Source organism: Hyaloscypha bicolor, assembly GCF_002865645.1.
Source record: "Hyaloscypha bicolor E unplaced genomic scaffold K444scaffold_182, whole genome shotgun sequence".
NCBI lineage: Eukaryota > Fungi > Ascomycota > Leotiomycetes > Helotiales > Hyaloscyphaceae > Hyaloscypha > Hyaloscypha bicolor.
Genome location: NW_020194684.1, coordinates 366,169 through 382,164, shown reverse-complemented (window position 1 = coordinate 382,164; position 15,996 = coordinate 366,169). Strand labels below are relative to the sequence as shown.

At 40.1% G+C, this 15,996-nt stretch overlaps 4 protein-coding genes across 4 annotated transcripts; 2 read left to right on the top strand and 2 right to left on the bottom strand.

The window, feature by feature from the left end:
* The first annotated feature begins 751 nt into the window (after positions 1–751).
* Positions 752–971, top strand: K444DRAFT_620170 (uncharacterized protein). Its single transcript, XM_024881649.1, has one exon. It carries the CDS (start codon positions 756–758, stop codon positions 945–947), a length of 192 nt encoding a protein of 63 aa, XP_024727893.1. The 5' UTR covers positions 752–755; the 3' UTR covers positions 948–971.
* An 805-nt stretch (positions 972–1,776) lies between these two features.
* On the bottom strand, positions 1,777–3,480 carry K444DRAFT_647369 (uncharacterized protein; the record flags this gene model as incomplete). Its single annotated transcript, XM_024885323.1, has 5 exons — positions 1,777–2,058; positions 2,182–2,305; positions 2,339–2,851; positions 2,882–3,198; positions 3,232–3,480. The coding sequence occupies 5 exons, from the start codon at positions 3,478–3,480 to the stop codon at positions 1,777–1,779; spliced, it is 1,485 nt and encodes a 494-aa protein (XP_024727892.1).
* A 19-nt stretch (positions 3,481–3,499) lies between these two features.
* On the bottom strand, positions 3,500–4,724 carry K444DRAFT_656527 (uncharacterized protein). The gene is made up of 4 exons (XM_024886089.1): positions 4,598–4,724; positions 4,487–4,545; positions 3,857–4,442; positions 3,500–3,806 (listed from the first exon to the last, which is right to left on the bottom strand). Exons 1-4 carry the CDS (start codon positions 4,598–4,600, stop codon positions 3,594–3,596), a joined length of 861 nt encoding a protein of 286 aa, XP_024727891.1. The 5' UTR covers positions 4,601–4,724; the 3' UTR covers positions 3,500–3,593.
* A 3,341-nt stretch (positions 4,725–8,065) lies between these two features.
* On the top strand, positions 8,066–10,690 carry K444DRAFT_573383 (P-loop containing nucleoside triphosphate hydrolase protein). The gene is made up of 3 exons (XM_024877402.1): positions 8,066–9,190; positions 9,236–9,521; positions 9,574–10,690. Exons 1-3 carry the CDS (start codon positions 8,180–8,182, stop codon positions 10,365–10,367), a joined length of 2,091 nt encoding a protein of 696 aa, XP_024727890.1. The 5' UTR covers positions 8,066–8,179; the 3' UTR covers positions 10,368–10,690.
* Positions 10,691–15,996: the final 5,306 nt, after the last annotated feature.

The following is a 15,996-nucleotide window of genomic DNA, read 5'->3' as shown; positions in this document are numbered from 1 at the left end:
CGAGACAATCGATCTTCGCTGGCTATCTTGGCCCCGAGGTCAATGGATATGTTTTGGTTCCTCCCTTCCGGGACCGTTTCCCCCCGTGCAAGTCTGCCAGATCATGCTTGGATTAGATCGATATTGGAAGTCTTGGTGTCCCGGAGTCAAGATCCCAAGAGGAAGAATGTTGGTGCATATTGAGCCCCCGTGGATCCTCCACACAACATGGAGAACCGAATCGATGCAACGATGCAAATTCCGCCTCTTCCACCAGTCACGCTTCGATTTGGCACCGGCAGCTCTAGCATTAGCATTTTTGGGGGTCTACGCATCATAGGAACCAGGCCCCAGAAATAACGAAGCCTTGGTGACTACACTTCGTTAGCATCACAGCCTGTCTTCGATTTGGTCAGTTCACAAAGAAACATCTCCGATGAATCTAGCAAGCTGAGACTCGCCTGGAGGCTACCCACGGCGACGTCATCCGTGGCACTCACCCTCTTGTCTACATCGATGGCGACTGACCTGATTGTGCGGGCTCCCGCTTCGCCCCGCGACAGCCAATCCACAGACGCTTTCTTTCCCCAGACCCCGAGACTCTCAGGAACATGATCAATGGCCCATCACTGGCCCTGAACGCCGGTCAACACCAACCTCAGCGTGATTCCCTGACTATAACGAAGCCTTTTTAGTCAGACTCCGTTAGCATATTGCCTGTCTTTCACTTGTCAGTTCACAAAGAAACACGCTCAACTGCCCGAACACAATTCCAAATGTCTGTCAGCCCGAGACTCACCGTCCGTCCTCCACTTCAACTCGGCCTGACCGGCATGTTAAGTCGGGCACAAAACACAATCACCCGAGTCGGACTTCGAAGACGAGGCAACATTTGCCAGATTTCGAAGCCAATTTCGCAAAATCCTCGAAGTGATCGCAGCCTCGATCAAACAAGAGGGATGTTCTGAGTATCTATGGTCACGTCCTGACGCCAGCTAATTAAGAAGTATTTCGCCAACGCTATCTCGGACACCTTAGCCGATTTTGCCTCGTCGTTTCTGGACTTCACTCTGGGATTTGGTTGTCGGGCGGAAGACTGGATATCGGTTTGAACCTTACATTGGGGTTGATGCTTCAAAACAAGCCGCTCTCGATGAATTTGAGCTCCACCACAAGCAAACGTATTGGCTCCACAGACAAGTTCCCGGCTGCAAAAAATTCGATACCTTTGAAACCAGCCGGGGAACCTCGCGCGGGGCCCTCACGAGGTGGTAAGAGAGTGCAGGATGAACAATGGGCGATCTCCACGTCTCACATACTTGGAGACTTGGAAGTCTGCCAAAGTCTCGAAAAATCCATTGCAAAGGCTGCCAAGAAATACCACAAGGAGGATTGGAGACAGTTCTATCGAATTGGGAGCTGGCTTTTGTTTTGGGAAAGGCAAGAGCGTGTACTCGATTGTTGTTACACGAGTTAGAGGGATGAATGTTTGTTTGTAAGTAGATAGCTAATACATTTCCTTCTCCTCTAGCTGCGAGGCAAATGCTGTGGCGAGTGATTAGATAGGTGAAGTGCAGTGTGTTGGTTAGTGTGAAGCCACAATGCTAATCAAACAATCTAAAATCAGAGGCACAATAACAAGTGAAGCAACACAAAATTCACAAGGGCTTAACGAACTCGAAAATAAGTTCCTGCATAAGAATTGAGAACTCTAGCCAACAACACCTATTCGGCTAAACGTAGGTAGATTTTGGCTCCTTAACTGTGTCATCCACTTTGTGCTTTCCGCATATTGCTTCAAGGTATAGCTGTGCTTCCAAAGGCCGCCCTCGTTGTCTGTCTGTCGGCTTCGTAGGCTCTTGCAAGCGCGCGCTTGGAGGCTAGTCGACTAGGGTGCTCCTTGGCAAGCGTCTTCTCATCTACCAAAACCACGCATTCTAGTAGCTTAATTGCCCTCTTTGTTTGTCCGTTAGTTTCATAGGCGCTTGCAAGGTCGTGCTGGGAGGCTAGTCGATCAGGGTGCTCCTTGGCAAGCATCTTCTCATCTGTCGCAATAACGTGTTCTAGGAGCTCGACCACCTTCTTTATTTGTCCGTCAGCTTTATAGACTTTTGCAAGCTCGTGCTGGGAGGCTAGTCGATTAGGGTGCTCTTCTGGGAAATGACTCTTCCTCCATCTGTGGCATTCTTCAATACACCTCACAGCTTCTTTAGTTCGTCCATCTGCCTGCAGGCATTTCCCGGCCCTAAAATCCAGCTCATATCTCTCTTCTATATCAACCCTTTCATCCCCATAGAGCACCCGAAGAGCATGTGGCAGGTACTCTCTCCACAAGCTGCGATTCACTCAATCGCGAGACGGAAAGACTGCTGCCAGATGTCTTGTTGCCTTCTCCATCATCTGTGTCACACGCCCTTCTTGCTGAATCCATATTCGCGTCGCTAAATGTACTAGGCTGTGCATATCAAACATCTCCTCGTCTCCTCGTTTGACCACAAAAGCATACCCACGCAGTGTGCCAAGCGCGTGCACCATCTGCTCTTCCGAGCCCAAGCTAGGCAGGATAGACTGCGGTATTGCCTTCGGTTCGATGCGAGATATGAATGATAGTAGCTCGGCAGCGGCGTTATCGGATTTTCGGATCTGTTCGAATGACACAAGCCAGGTCGTTGCCACCGCGTTCTGCGAGTCATTATATCGGGTATTGTCGCGAAATTGTCTACTCATCAGGTGGATCATATCCTGTTCTGTGGCTCGTAATAATCTCAAGTATTCTGCAATCGAAACCTGGTTTATGTTCAGATAGGCTGTCGCTTGCGTGATTGCTAAGGGAAGATAAGTGAGCTCTTTCAAGAGTCTGGTTGTCGTTGCACTATCGCTGAGCAAGTCTCTCCGAATCAACGACTTCTCCAAAAAGCTTTCCGCCTCTTGTGGGTTCATCTCATATAACTCAACCACATCTTTTCCAGCAACCGCCACTCCTACTTCCCGGGAACGTGAAGTAAATAAAGTCAGGCCTCGTTCACTCTGTGGCAGATACTCGAGAATCCCGCCTGGCGAGTCTGAACTCCCGAGAAGCATTTCTCTATCATCTGCATTATCCACGATGAGAAGCCATGGCCCAGCTTCCTCCGAGCTCAGGTATCGCCGAACTGACTCCATGGGGTTCTCATTGTTGTCTTTGCGGATAGGAAGCTTTCTTGCCATCTCCGTGTACGACTGTTCAAAGCTCGCATCACTAAGTGCTGGTACCCAGAAGATAGAGAAGTTTGGCTTGTTCTCTTTTACCCAGTATGCAAACTTGAGAGCGACCTGCGTCTTGCCAACTCCGCCCAGCCCTATAACGGCGATATTTTGGCACTCATTTGTGAAAAACATCGCTTCGAGTGTGTCTACTATATTTTGTCGTCCTACGAAGCGTTTGTTCTTAGGGAATGGGATGTAGTGGCAAGGTTGTCCGACCTGACATAAAGGGGACGTGTGGTCTGTCAACACTTTCATAACTATTAGCACAACCCTGGCAAAACGCAGTATATTATCATCGAACTAGCCGCATCTATTTGATATCGTATCCTTGAGTGTATTCTCAAGCATAACCTCCATTACAGTCCCCATTACCGATTCATAGTAGAAAGGGTAGCGTTCAACTCACAGTTTTTAAGTGCATTTTTGTATATCTCTCTGATATTGAAAGACACCAACTCGAAGTTGTCTCGATCTGTTTGGCTCTCCCCAAATCTGCAAACCCCTCCGTGGTCCGCGTTCAGCTTCACAATATTTTCACGGTTCCCCGGCAATCCCAGCCGCGCACTGTCCACCGGAACAACCTGTGAGGTGGAATCAGCATTGAGGCACATCTCTTTCTAATATTACTCACATTGTCCAGAGCACCCCAAAAAGAAATGATATCATATTCCAATAACTGGTGTCTCCAATGTTCTTGCAAGATATCTGAAAAGATGCTGCCTCTGTCTAGTGTCTCCAATACATTGTCCCCTTTTTGGAATCCCGCTGCAGTTGCAATCTTGGCCGCTATGCTTCCCAGGCTCACCATCTTCCAGTCTCCGCCTTTGTGTGGGGTGGCAAAGAACGCCAGCCCTGTGGTCGCATCCTTGATTGGTGTATACTTTCGGTTATTGTGCGCGTTGATCAGCGCCTGCTTGATCAGCAATCCGCCCATGCTGTGGCCCAACAGCAGAATCGGTCGAGCCTCGATATTGTCCCTCTTGATTCGGATCGCCTCGAGCAGTTCGTTCGCTTTACCGACGAATGTATCCTGGTCATTCCCGTAGACTGCCGCCGCGTTGTATTCGTATAGGAAGATTCGCGAGTCGGGGATGTATTCGGGGAGATCGTCGCGGAGCCATAAGCGGCCATCCGGCCTTGGAGGGGTGCGCCATGTATCCCAGGCGTGGTCGGCGTCTTTCTTGCTTCGAGGATTTAGACCATGGACAGCGATAATGCTGGATGCGTTAGCAGGAGCATGGATGATAGGAGTTTGACCTACTCGACCTTGGCAAATTCGCCGGCCGAGCTCTTGGGATCGGGCCAGAGCTGTCGCAACGGCTGTGTTCCTCCGTCAGCGCTCAACAAATTTCCACTACCATCGCCAACGTACCATTGTGCTGGTTTTCTTCTGCTTGAGGTCCTTGGGTATTTGAGCGTATGGACACTCCCATGATTCGGCCGCGATGTCAGGCGTCGAAATAGAAAAGAGGCTCCTGCCAGCCTGGTGCGGCTGGGAGGCCCTTAACCTCGCTGTCCTGCTGCCGCGCATGTTGCTGTCCAATCATGGTAACCTTAGCGGTGTAGATTACGGAAAGCCATAAGGATCACTAAGGTAGTCCAAGTGAGAAACACGAAACCGGATTTCACGATTCTCCCTCCCAAAAATGCTATGCCGCACCCCAGGAAAAAATTGATCGCTGATATTCAGGGCTGTATATAGCTCTATAATTTAGTACTTAAAAGCCTATAAATATAGCGCTTCCTTGCGACTCTCGACTCGCGACCCTCGAAGTTTACTTTCTACTTCTCGCTTTCTTTCTACTTCGTAATTTTTATTCTATTACGCTACCACTCTCTCCCTGCCCCCTCGCAGGGCCCCCTCGCAGGGCCCCCTCTTCTCCTACCCTTATGCTTATACATAAGAATTAAATTGGGAGAGGAAAGATTTTAAGTAATAATAGAGGCTTGAAGAGAGGGAGAATGAGAAAGAGGGAAGAGGGAAGAGGGAAAGGATATAGTAATACACGTAAGCGATTTTTAGTAAAATAAATTGTGGGATCCAGTATTGTATTTTGCGTTTCTAGCTTAAATATTACGTTCTTATAGCTTTCTTAGTGTATAAAGGTATAAGAATTACTAGTTTAAGTAAGAAACGCGAAACTGGATTTTATAATTTGTTTTCCTAAAAAATACTATATCATATGTGAAAAAAATCCGAGGCGGAGGTCTTCACTGGAAACTCTTTAGAATCAATCTCACAGGTATTTCTCTATTCTATTATTTTAGTCCTATCGACTTTCCAAATTCCTAGCGTCAATGGGTTCTTGCAGCACTTCATTTCATCGCTTATTGTTGCTGTCAAACACACACTATAGTCGATTCCGGATTTAATTCTCGCCTGCACTTTAGAGGATATATGGCTGCAGGGACTTCCATGAAGTAGAATGGCGCTCCGCAGATACTAACCTTTCTAGCGGCCTGGACCAATCTAGGCTCTGTACACACAACGCAGTGGTTGCGTGACTCGAAACATCATCTCCCATGGTCGATTTGCGGTTCTCCACGGTCGAGACACCGTCCTCTCCGGTTCCATATCTTTTATCTCAAAGTCTCGTCAACGTCTCTCATCCGAGCATCACTTGTGGCACTGACTTGGCTGTCTTCATTTCCCTCCGCCCTATGAAAGGCGACCCACTGTTGATTAGTCCCTGCTGACTTTAGTAGCAACGTCATGCTTCAAGAGAATAAATATAACTCCGCAATTCGCGGCGGATGTTCTGTCCAAACTTCAGTCTATCTTTTGCAGTATGTACGGACTCTTGCAATTCCCAATGTCTTTTCCCAACCCGGCGATTTCGGGCTTGTTTCTCTAGGATAATGGGAGAAGAGCGACTTGGATATAAAGACTGTGAGAAGTACATTTATACTTCTGTCCAAAATTCCAGAAAGCTTAGTGTAACGGAAACTGACACGCGAGTCCTAGGTGCCATGGTGCTGGAAAAGGTCCGTTTGCGGAGTGTATCGTTGTGCCGGGCTTCTTCGGTGAAGCATGTGTCTCGTATCGATACTATTCGCACGAAAGCCACTCTTCCCTACGTAAGTGGTATATTCAATTGTCCTAGAGAAGACAACAAAGGCATTTCTTTTACTGAAGAAGAAGCTGTCGAGAGCATGGTCAATGAGATCGATTATCGCTCCCAAGGACGTGCCACAAGACAAATTTTTCGCCATAGAGGCGTTCTTGCTCAAGACGTCGGATTTGAGCTTGTGGAGTAACTATTGCAGTAATACAGGAGAGTTGAATCTGTTTCCGTTCCTCTGTGGTTTGCTCCTCAACGGTGATATATCCGGGAGCTCTCCTCGTTATGTTAATTTTCATCTTCTTCTCACACGTTTAGGCACTTGCTCACACATGAATAAAAAATAATTGCAGGTCCCAATGAACATTTAGTGGCATCTGAGTGTGGAATTCAGTTGCCCTGGACAGTTTGGCGCAAATCAAAGGTGGGACGCAGTGCCCCCCCCCCCCCCCCCCAAAAAGAGGTTGTTCGTCAATCACGTGTTTTTTGTGCATGTCTTGAAGTCCGTATGCATTGAAAAGCATGGAGAAACTGAAGGATCATCCAGTCGAGTCGTCTCAGTCGCCTTGAGACGATTGAGCCCCACACTACCACTAATCTCTATATTTCTCCACCATACAAATGCCAGTTCACCTTTCAAACGAGACCTTCCTTTAATATTCTGTCACCAGTGAGCAATTGGAGTACAGAGAGAGGAGTTTGAAGTATATGGATTGTTGTGGCTGATACCATCAATTCGTTCCTCGATTCGGCTCGGTTCCTCTCGCCCAATCATCTCAACCATTTCTTATCAACAATTGTATCAAACTGGTCTCAGGAGCGTGAAGAAATGATTGGATGAAGGAAATGAAATCCCAAGATCCACCTATAAGAGTCATCCTGTGTGTTGGCAATTCGGGCGAAAATCTAGGCAGACTCGGTAGCCTGGAAATCCTTCGCCGATCACCAATTACAGTGAGTGGCCACATGTCTGTCCGACTCGCGAAAATCACAGCAAAAACGGCCAAAACGCCTCCTTTAATTCCTCAAAAATCTGGCGCCTTCTTAAATTATAATAATAATACTTTTAACCCACGATCAATAATTACTTCTTATTACATATACTCAAATATAGGTCTCTTTGAGGTTTATCTCTATGTATAATATAACTTATTAATTTTCACTTTTTGATTTTCTCGATTTTCTCGCTTATTTACATAGTAAATCTGCGAAGTTATAAAAGTGCTCGGTATTATTTGATCTTATCCCTTCGTCTGTCGGAAACTGTCCAGCGCTAGCAGGGGGGGTGTGGCTGCACGCAAGCCCCACCTCGCTTTGTTACGCTTCAAGAGGCTTGCGTGCAGCCACACCCCCCTTGCTAGCGCTGGACAGTTTCCGACAGACGAAGGGATAGCCTGAAAAGGGATAAAATGCAAAATGCTAAGTAAGTAGAAGTGGGTATTTAGTAAATCTGGCTTAAATCCAAGAATCTAAGGTAAATATAAGAACGCTGTCCTGCCAAAACTGCCCAGGGCAATATAGGCGTTTTGGTGTAAAACAGCCCAATCGGACAGACATGTGGCCACCCACTGTATTTCCCCTTCGGAGCATGACTCCAGGACTGCAGGCAGCCGTACCCCGCTCGATTCCCGAATCAACCAGCTGTAACAGGCAGACATAAATAGTCCTAGTCGGGCGTTTTTAGGACTTGTGTCAAGCCACATTGCAAGGCCACTAACAAATCACGTGCAAGTTGCAAGCTTGCAACCAGGCTACATTATCCGCCATGTCCTCCCCAACAAGTGCAAGTCCTTCTACATCATGTCATTTCGTCTTTCTTCTGCCATCCAAACTTATTCTTCAAACAGCGAACACTCCGAAAACGGAAGGCAAAAGACGACAGCGAGCCAGTCATGATGCTGTGGAAGCGAAACAAAGTATGCCCGCCCAAGGCAATTGCATCCAAGTCCGCCAAGGATATTGCAACACCCGACTCAACCGTCGATGGCGATAGCGAGGTCACTATCGTTGCACCTCCTGTCATTCCAGGCCGAGACCCAGACTTCGGTACCAGCACCGCCATCAAGACCTTCTACGAAGGCAAGAACAGCCGGAGCGGCCACTACGACTGGGTCGAAACACCACCCAAGCAACTTGCCGTCAAAGTTGCCAAGGCCAACAATCGTGTTGCAATCAAGATCTTCAAGATCAAGGATCACGAACAGCCAACTATTTCCGGGAAGACTCCCCTCAAGATCCACATGATCGAAGTCCAAAGCTCTCTTCTCGTTGCAGCACTGAAGGATATCGTCAAGGATGAGGGCATGTTCCTCGAGACTACCGAGACCGCGAAATTCAATGAGCCATTCAAACCTCTCTTCTTCTGCTATGACAAGATCATGGCTTTGTATGAGAAAAGATCAGAGGGAAGTCTGCTCAAGGAACATCTCGGACTCTTGGTCCAAGTCATGAGCGAGCTGTTCGGAGGCTTTATGTCTCACCTCAAGCATCTTAACACCAGCGGTCTGATTTCGTATAAACTGGCCTGGACCTACTTCGCCAAAGACACTATGTTGTTTAATGCTTCCAAAGACGCCGAGCGGGTGTGCAAAGTCGTTGGGACTTCTTACCAATGTGGCAGTCCACAGGAGAGACCGCATCTGCTGATCAACTGCGAGGAAATAGCATTTGATGGAGAGTGTTTCGCTTGGAAGCCCATTGACTTCAAAATCCCTCTCTTTGCTGGAAATCTTCCTGTCACCGAGCTTCCCAATTACCCGCTGTCATTCCACGCTGATCAGGAAGGAGTCAAGGAGAGGTTGGCGGCGAGAGCGAAGAAAACTTTAGAGTATCAGGATCTTCACTATTGTGAATACTCTGGTGTGGGCCTCTTGCCAACTGGATGTGGTTTCCAGAGACACAATGTAAGTCCCAGCTCGATGCAAATGATCTCTAACTAATCGTTTAAGGTCGCAAGCCGCATCCTCATCGATTTCTTTGGGTACCAAAAGCACCAAGAAGGCCTCCAACGAAACGAAACCAGCTCTCGTAGACGCCGTACTCAACCTCAAGCTCCGCAACCCCCAGCAACCCCTGCTGCAGATGCAGCTTCGATCTCGGGACAATCCACAAATGCCAGGTCACTGTCGAAAGAGTTGCAAGAGGAGAATAAACAGGAAATACTTGACAGGAAGGAAGATCTGGTTTTCGTGTCCCCTCTTCTTCGTGGATTTGCATTGAAGAATAAGCTCTGGCGTACGTTGACCAATCACGTCCCCTCTTACTTGATCAATACTGACGCATTTAGTCTACTTCTACGTCGACGATATTGAACCAGTTGTCTGGAACGACGAAGCTTACGGCCACTTGGTATATCCCGAGGAACAGAAAGACTTGGTCTTGACTTTCGTCGACAATCACCAACGCCTTAAAGGTGGTGTCGACGATGTAATAATGGGCAAAGGGCAAGGTCTCATTCTCCTCCTCTCCGGTCCTCCTGGCACTGGAAAGACACTCACGGCTGAAGCTGTTGCCGACAAGACTCGTCGTCCCCTGTATTACCTGCAAGCTGAAGATCTCGGCACGAACGCAGCCCATCTTGGGCCGAAGATCAAGAAAGTGTTTGAGATGGCTACAGAGTGGGACGCCGTTATTCTTCTTGACGAAGCAGATGTCTTCATGGCCCAGCGAGACCCAGGAGATATCGCTCGCAACGAGTTGGTGTCGATATTCCTTCGCGAGCTAGAGTACTTCAAAGGCATCATCTTCCTCACCACCAACCTTTACTCCACCATCGACGCCGCGTTTCGTTCCAGAGTCAACATCCACCTAGTGTTCAAGCCCCTGCCGTTCTCTTCTCGTCTTGTCCTATGGCAGAAATTCTTGTCGAGACTGCCAGGGCCCGAGGTTCAGGCCAAGGTTAGCAAGAAGGAGATGGATGAGCTGGCTAAGTGGGAGTTAAATGGACGTGAGATCAAGAACGCGATTAAGACGGTTAGAACTTGGTGTGTTTGTAAGGGGTTCGAGATGAATCTTCTCAAGCTGGAAAGTGGGATTAAGGTTACGGCTCCACAGGCGGAGAAGAGCGAGGTGAGAGACTGAGGGGAGGTGGCAATTAATAAAGAGGTGTGGGTGAAATCAAGGTTCTGTGGAAGCATAATGCTGTTATAATTCTGCATGGTGCTTGATGGTTGCCCTGGTTGCCATTTCATCCTTTCTGGTTAGCTTCTTGCTCTTTCTTTGGTCCGTCTGGTTGATAGATTAAATTAAGTTTCTGTGTTTCTGTTCTTATGGTCCTGCTTTAGGTATTAAGTGTGATGCTTATCCTGGGAAATGCAGGGACTTGCTTAGCAGCATAAGGCCCAATATCAGGCTTGGCAGAAATACCTAATTTCCGGTATTAATAGGTATTGATGCCAGAATCGTAAGGTATTAATACTATTAATACCGTATTAATTCTTAGTAATACTTTGCCCTATTTCTAAGGCCCCAGCTAATTTTGGTGCCATTGTCTGAACTATACCAAATAACTATATAAATTATAGCTTAATCTGAGTTATTTATTTTCCCATTTTTAATTTTCAATAATCCAGATACCTTTAAAATAAGCTCTCAGCTCCCAACCCTCTCTCTAATTTATATATACTTTCCATATACCCTCTATTCTACCTATCTATCTATATATATATATATTAGTTAAGATAGTAGCTCAAGCTTAGCAAGATCTAGTAATCTGAACTCGTCTTAATAGCTATAATAACATATATTACTTCTTTTATATAAGAGGTAATAAACTAGAGCCATCTATTATTACTAGTAGTCCTTAATAGTAAAATACCTTTAATATTACTAATCCTGCCCCCTCAGATATTATAATTAAGGGTTCCTATACTCCTAATACCTTTAATATCCCGCTTCTTCCTGAGGTTATTAATATAATCTTAACTTAACGAGTATAAGTTATTTTTTTATATTTTATATAATCTATACTAAGTAATATAGTAGCCAAGTTAATATCTGTACTTCTTATACTATTTGCCAAAATAGTTAAGGTATTTTTAAAAAATATTTAAGGATTCCTGAAAAAAAGTAATATAGAATATATAGTAACTATATTCGTTATAGTTATATGACTTATTATAGTATATGAGATATTAATAATAATAGAGGAGAGAGTAATAGTAGAAGATAACTCAAACCTCCTTAAATTATATAAAATGGCCGGGTTTTAAAGCCTAGATATTATCCTAATTAGAATATCCCTTTTATTATAAATAAATAAATAGGACTACTCTCTTTATATTATATAATTGCCTAGCTTTTATATAATACCTAATAGACTATATTAAGCTCTTAATATTTGCCCTTTTTTGATTTTTCTCTAGCTAGTTTTAAGGAAAGTATTTAGAATTCTACTTTTTTTTTAATACTTTAAATATTTTTATATCTTAATAGTCTCTACTTTTATTTTTGCCCTATTTTAGCTTATTATATATTAATTTCCTGAAAATACTTTCTCTGGCTTATTACTTATTAATAGAATAGAAAGAATATTAATAGCTATAAAAAAAGCCTTGGCTAGTATTACCTCTATATATTTTAATATTACTATCGGAATAGCTGTACTGCGAATTTCCTGGTCATGTGACTAGTCATGTGAGCTCGCGTCGCAGGCGTGACTCGACCGGTAGACTAGTCCCTATTAGGCTTAGCAGATTTAGGAATCGCATATTAATACTACGATATTGTAATTCTTACTTCTGGATAATAATAACTTTACTAACCTTATGCAAATAGTATTCCACGACTATATAACGGTACTATGCGTTCCTAGTAAACCGACAATTACTAAGCGAGAGTTCCCTATTTACTAGGATTATATAATACTAGTAAGTTATAATCCTTAAACTCGTTTTAATTTAGAGGCCGAGTTATTATTTAGAAAGATATAGAAATTTAATTAAAAGTATCTAGTTCTAATATTTCATAAAACAAGCTATTATATGAAAAAGCTAGAGAAATAGATATAATTATTCCTTCGTTCGCTGGAAACTATTTATACTAGTAGGGGGGCCTGGCTCAGGGCGAAAACGTGTGCCTTTACTTAGAAACCTATTAGTTAGCTATTGCCTTTTTGCTCTGAGCCAGGCTCCCCTGCTAGTATAGACAGTTTCTAGCAGACAAAGGAATAGCCTTTTCCCTATATTTCTCCTAAAGCTTTTTAACCTTAATTAGAACTAGTTTGAACTATTTCTTTAGCTAGTATATCTTAATATATTTTATATAATTATAAGAATTTAAAATTAATATAGTAATATAAACTAGAAATATATTAGTCTTTATATAATAATTATCTAGAATCTTATATACTACCTTAATTTAGTAAAGAAAGTCTTTTTCCTCTAGATCTCTATTCTTCTAATATTTGGCCTATTAGAATTAGTATAATTATATAATAGAAAAAGAAAACTTATTTTTTTTTTAGAGGTATTTAATTAAAATATCTATTATAAAAAGAATAAAATTAAGAAAAATTAAGTCCTTAGTAGTAAAAGTAGCTCATATAAAAGAAATAAGAAACTTCTTAATTATATAAAGCTTTTTCTAATCTTTAGGAATTAAGATATTCTTTTTAAGCTTCTTTTTATAATCTTAATAATATCTTTTTATAATAGGCTATAAGTTAAATAATATAAGAAGTATTTTATATTAGCTATTCTATCTTATATAATTATTTATTAGAATTAGCCTTCTTATAAATATATGAAACTTCTTTATTCTTCTAACTAATTTATAAATATAAATTATAATATTATATATTTAGCTAATATAGTACGGCAGGCCGTACTCGTCGAAAATTGCATTGTTTTAGCGGTTTTGAGGTTTAGGTTATATGGTAAAGGCTATAGTCTTTTATATATAACTTGCGAAAATCATATAAGAAAGCTGGTTTTTCTATAGACTTAGAGAAGAATCCTTTATAAATATTTAATTAATTAAGCTTTTATATACTATATACTATTTATACTTTACTATTTATACTTTTGATTTATTATTTTACTATTAAATCACGTTTTATACTCTGGTATACTTTATATAGATTTTTGTCTTATTATAGTTTTCCTTCTATATATTTTATAATAAGTAATACAGGAAGAATAGAAACTTTATAGTTAAGGTAATACTCTTATAAAGTTCTGAGGGATATCTATAAGGCAGATTATTAGCTTAGTAAGTTAGGAGAAAAAAGGGCTATTATAATACCTTAAGCCTAAGACCAAAATATTAAGAATATATAAGTATTAATTTCAGTATCTTATATTAATTTCTAATATATCTAGCGACTTGGATACAGGCTAGCTATAAGATATAGTTACTAGTATAGTATATAGGGATAGTAGAAATAGAGGCTAACTATAGAAGGAAAAGAAGTAGAGGAAATAGAATGAGAAATATTATACTAAAATAGTATAAGTCAGACCTTAGTTAGAATTAGACTTTAGTATTCGGAAATAAAGTTATATTATTAATTTATATATTATTTTTAGTTATAGTAAAAGCCGGAATTAAAATAGCTTTAATCTTAGTAATAAAGCTTATTTCTAAGTCCGAAAAAGATATTTAAAAGAGGAAATATTCTTAAATTCAAGTAAAATAGTAAACTAGAATCGGAAATAAGAATTAAAAAGAAATCGGAAATAAGAAATTATATAAATAAACTAGAGAAACTTCTAGAAAAAGAAATAGATACTAAGTAAAGAAAGAAAAGAGAATTCAGAAAAGTTAGAAAAATTAGCGAAATTATATTTATTATTTTTATTATCTTTAATAGTATTAATAGATATATCTAGTTTAGTGAAATTAAGGGAAAATACTATAGGTATTAAGCCAAAGAAATAGGAAAGAGAATATAAATAATAGAAATAAGACTAGAAAAGCTATTACCTTATTATTACTAATACTAAAACTCGAACTTTAACTATATCTATTATTATTAACCGGTTTCTCCCTAATTCCGGTTTCCAAACTAAAAGATATACTTAAATAGGAAGTTAGTTCTTTAGAAACCTTATTAGTAGAAGTCTCAGGTATAGAAACTCTATAATTAACTATAGAAAAAATTATTAAGATTAATATAGCTAAGAATAAGTATATACTAGTACCGGGTTTAAACCTGCTATTTACGGGAGTTTCTGAAATATTATGGTTTTAGGGAAATAATATCTTTATATTCTTGGAATAATATATAGATATATATAAGAACTATTATATTTCTAATAATACTAAAAGAAAGAGAATTATTTATTATATTTCTCCTATTTATAAGAATTAGATTAAGGCTATACTAGAGTACTATACTAATAATCCGGGAGATTACTAGAAGACTAAGTTCTTTAAGGCCTTACTAAAGGAATTCCGAGAATATAACTGGGAAATATTTAAAATTAGCTGCGATTTTTTTAATTAGATTATTATATAAGCTTAAAATAAAGAAATCTCGTTTAAGTCTTATATTAATATATTTAATAAAGTATTAAAGAAATTACTAAAGAAAAAAGAAATAGATAAAATCACTTAGTACCGAGAATTTATAAGGGAATTATTTATTCTAGTAAGAAATTATATTCTTAAAAATACGAATTTCGAGCCTATAAATATTTCTACTTATAAATATAATAAGATATATAAAAAGATAATAATATCCTATTAGTATAAAAAGAAGAAATATTATTTTAATATTACTAATAATCCAGATATATCTAGATTTAGATAAGAATACTTGAATATAGTAGTCTATAATATAGTTCCTAAACCAGAAAATAATTATTTCTTACCGGTTTCTCCTATTATATTTCTTAAAGCTATTATAAGTATAAATAAGAAAAGAACCCAGCCTATAGCTAATTATATAAAACTTACTAAAAGTAGTAAACCCAAAAAAGATAATATTAACTAGCTAGTAAGAAGTCTAGAAAAACTATTTATTATTACTATAACTTAAGAGAACCTATAAAAATAACTTAATATAGCCGCTATTATAATTTGGGAGAATATTTATAGCCTGCTTATATAACCTAGCTAACTATAATAAGTATAATAGTATTAATAGCCTAGTAAATATAATTCGAGTTTTTAGGGAAAATATACTAGAAATTATAATAGAAGTTATAAAGAATACTATAGCAGCTATAGTAATTAAACTAGAATAAATAAAGAGTCTGAATAATTATATTCTAAAGGAAATTAGTTTTAAGTATAGTTAGAAAATACTATTTAAGTTAATATAGCTTATAATATAGACCTAGAACCAAGAGAACGAATTTATTATAGGTACTATAATAGAAATAAGAATAATAATATTAATCCAGAATATATCTATATTTCTTAGTTCTATTACCTACTAATAAAAGAACTTATAAACTATAAATATATTTACTAATTTAATAGAAGATAATATAAAGAACTATTTAAGCCTAGATAAGAAAGCATTTCCTTTTTTCTTACTAGTAAGTACTAGTAGTTTAACCAAATCGTTTCCTAAGTTCGAAAAGGAGAATTCGACTATAACTTAAATACTTAACCCAAAAATGTCTAGAGATTAATAAAAAATACCTAGTTTACTAGATAAGAAAGAGAAAAGAGAACTAGCTAACCGGGATCTATATATAGAAATAAGCAAGTTATATTTAGGGAATCTAAATAGCCACTTTGCCTTAGAGGAAATTATATT

Bases quoted from the DNA above. Each gene is read 5' to 3' on its own strand.
- K444DRAFT_620170 (XM_024881649.1), top strand. From the start codon at position 756: ATGTCTGTCAGCCCGAGACTCACCGTCCGTCCTCCACTTCAACTCGGC.
- K444DRAFT_656527 (XM_024886089.1), bottom strand. The intron at 4,443-4,486 runs GTAGGTCAAACT...TAACGCATCCAG, and splicing joins GGCGAATTTGCCAAGGTCGA to CATTATCGCTGTCCATGGTC. The intron at 3,807-3,856 runs GTGAGTAATATT...TCCACCTCACAG, and splicing joins TTTGGGGTGCTCTGGACAAT to GTTGTTCCGGTGGACAGTGC.
- K444DRAFT_573383 (XM_024877402.1), top strand. From the start codon at position 8,180: ATGATGCTGTGGAAGCGAAACAAAGTATGCCCGCCCAAGGCAATTGCA. The intron at 9,191-9,235 runs GTAAGTCCCAGC...TAATCGTTTAAG, and splicing joins GTGGTTTCCAGAGACACAAT to GTCGCAAGCCGCATCCTCAT. The intron at 9,522-9,573 runs GTACGTTGACCA...TGACGCATTTAG, and splicing joins ATTGAAGAATAAGCTCTGGC to TCTACTTCTACGTCGACGAT.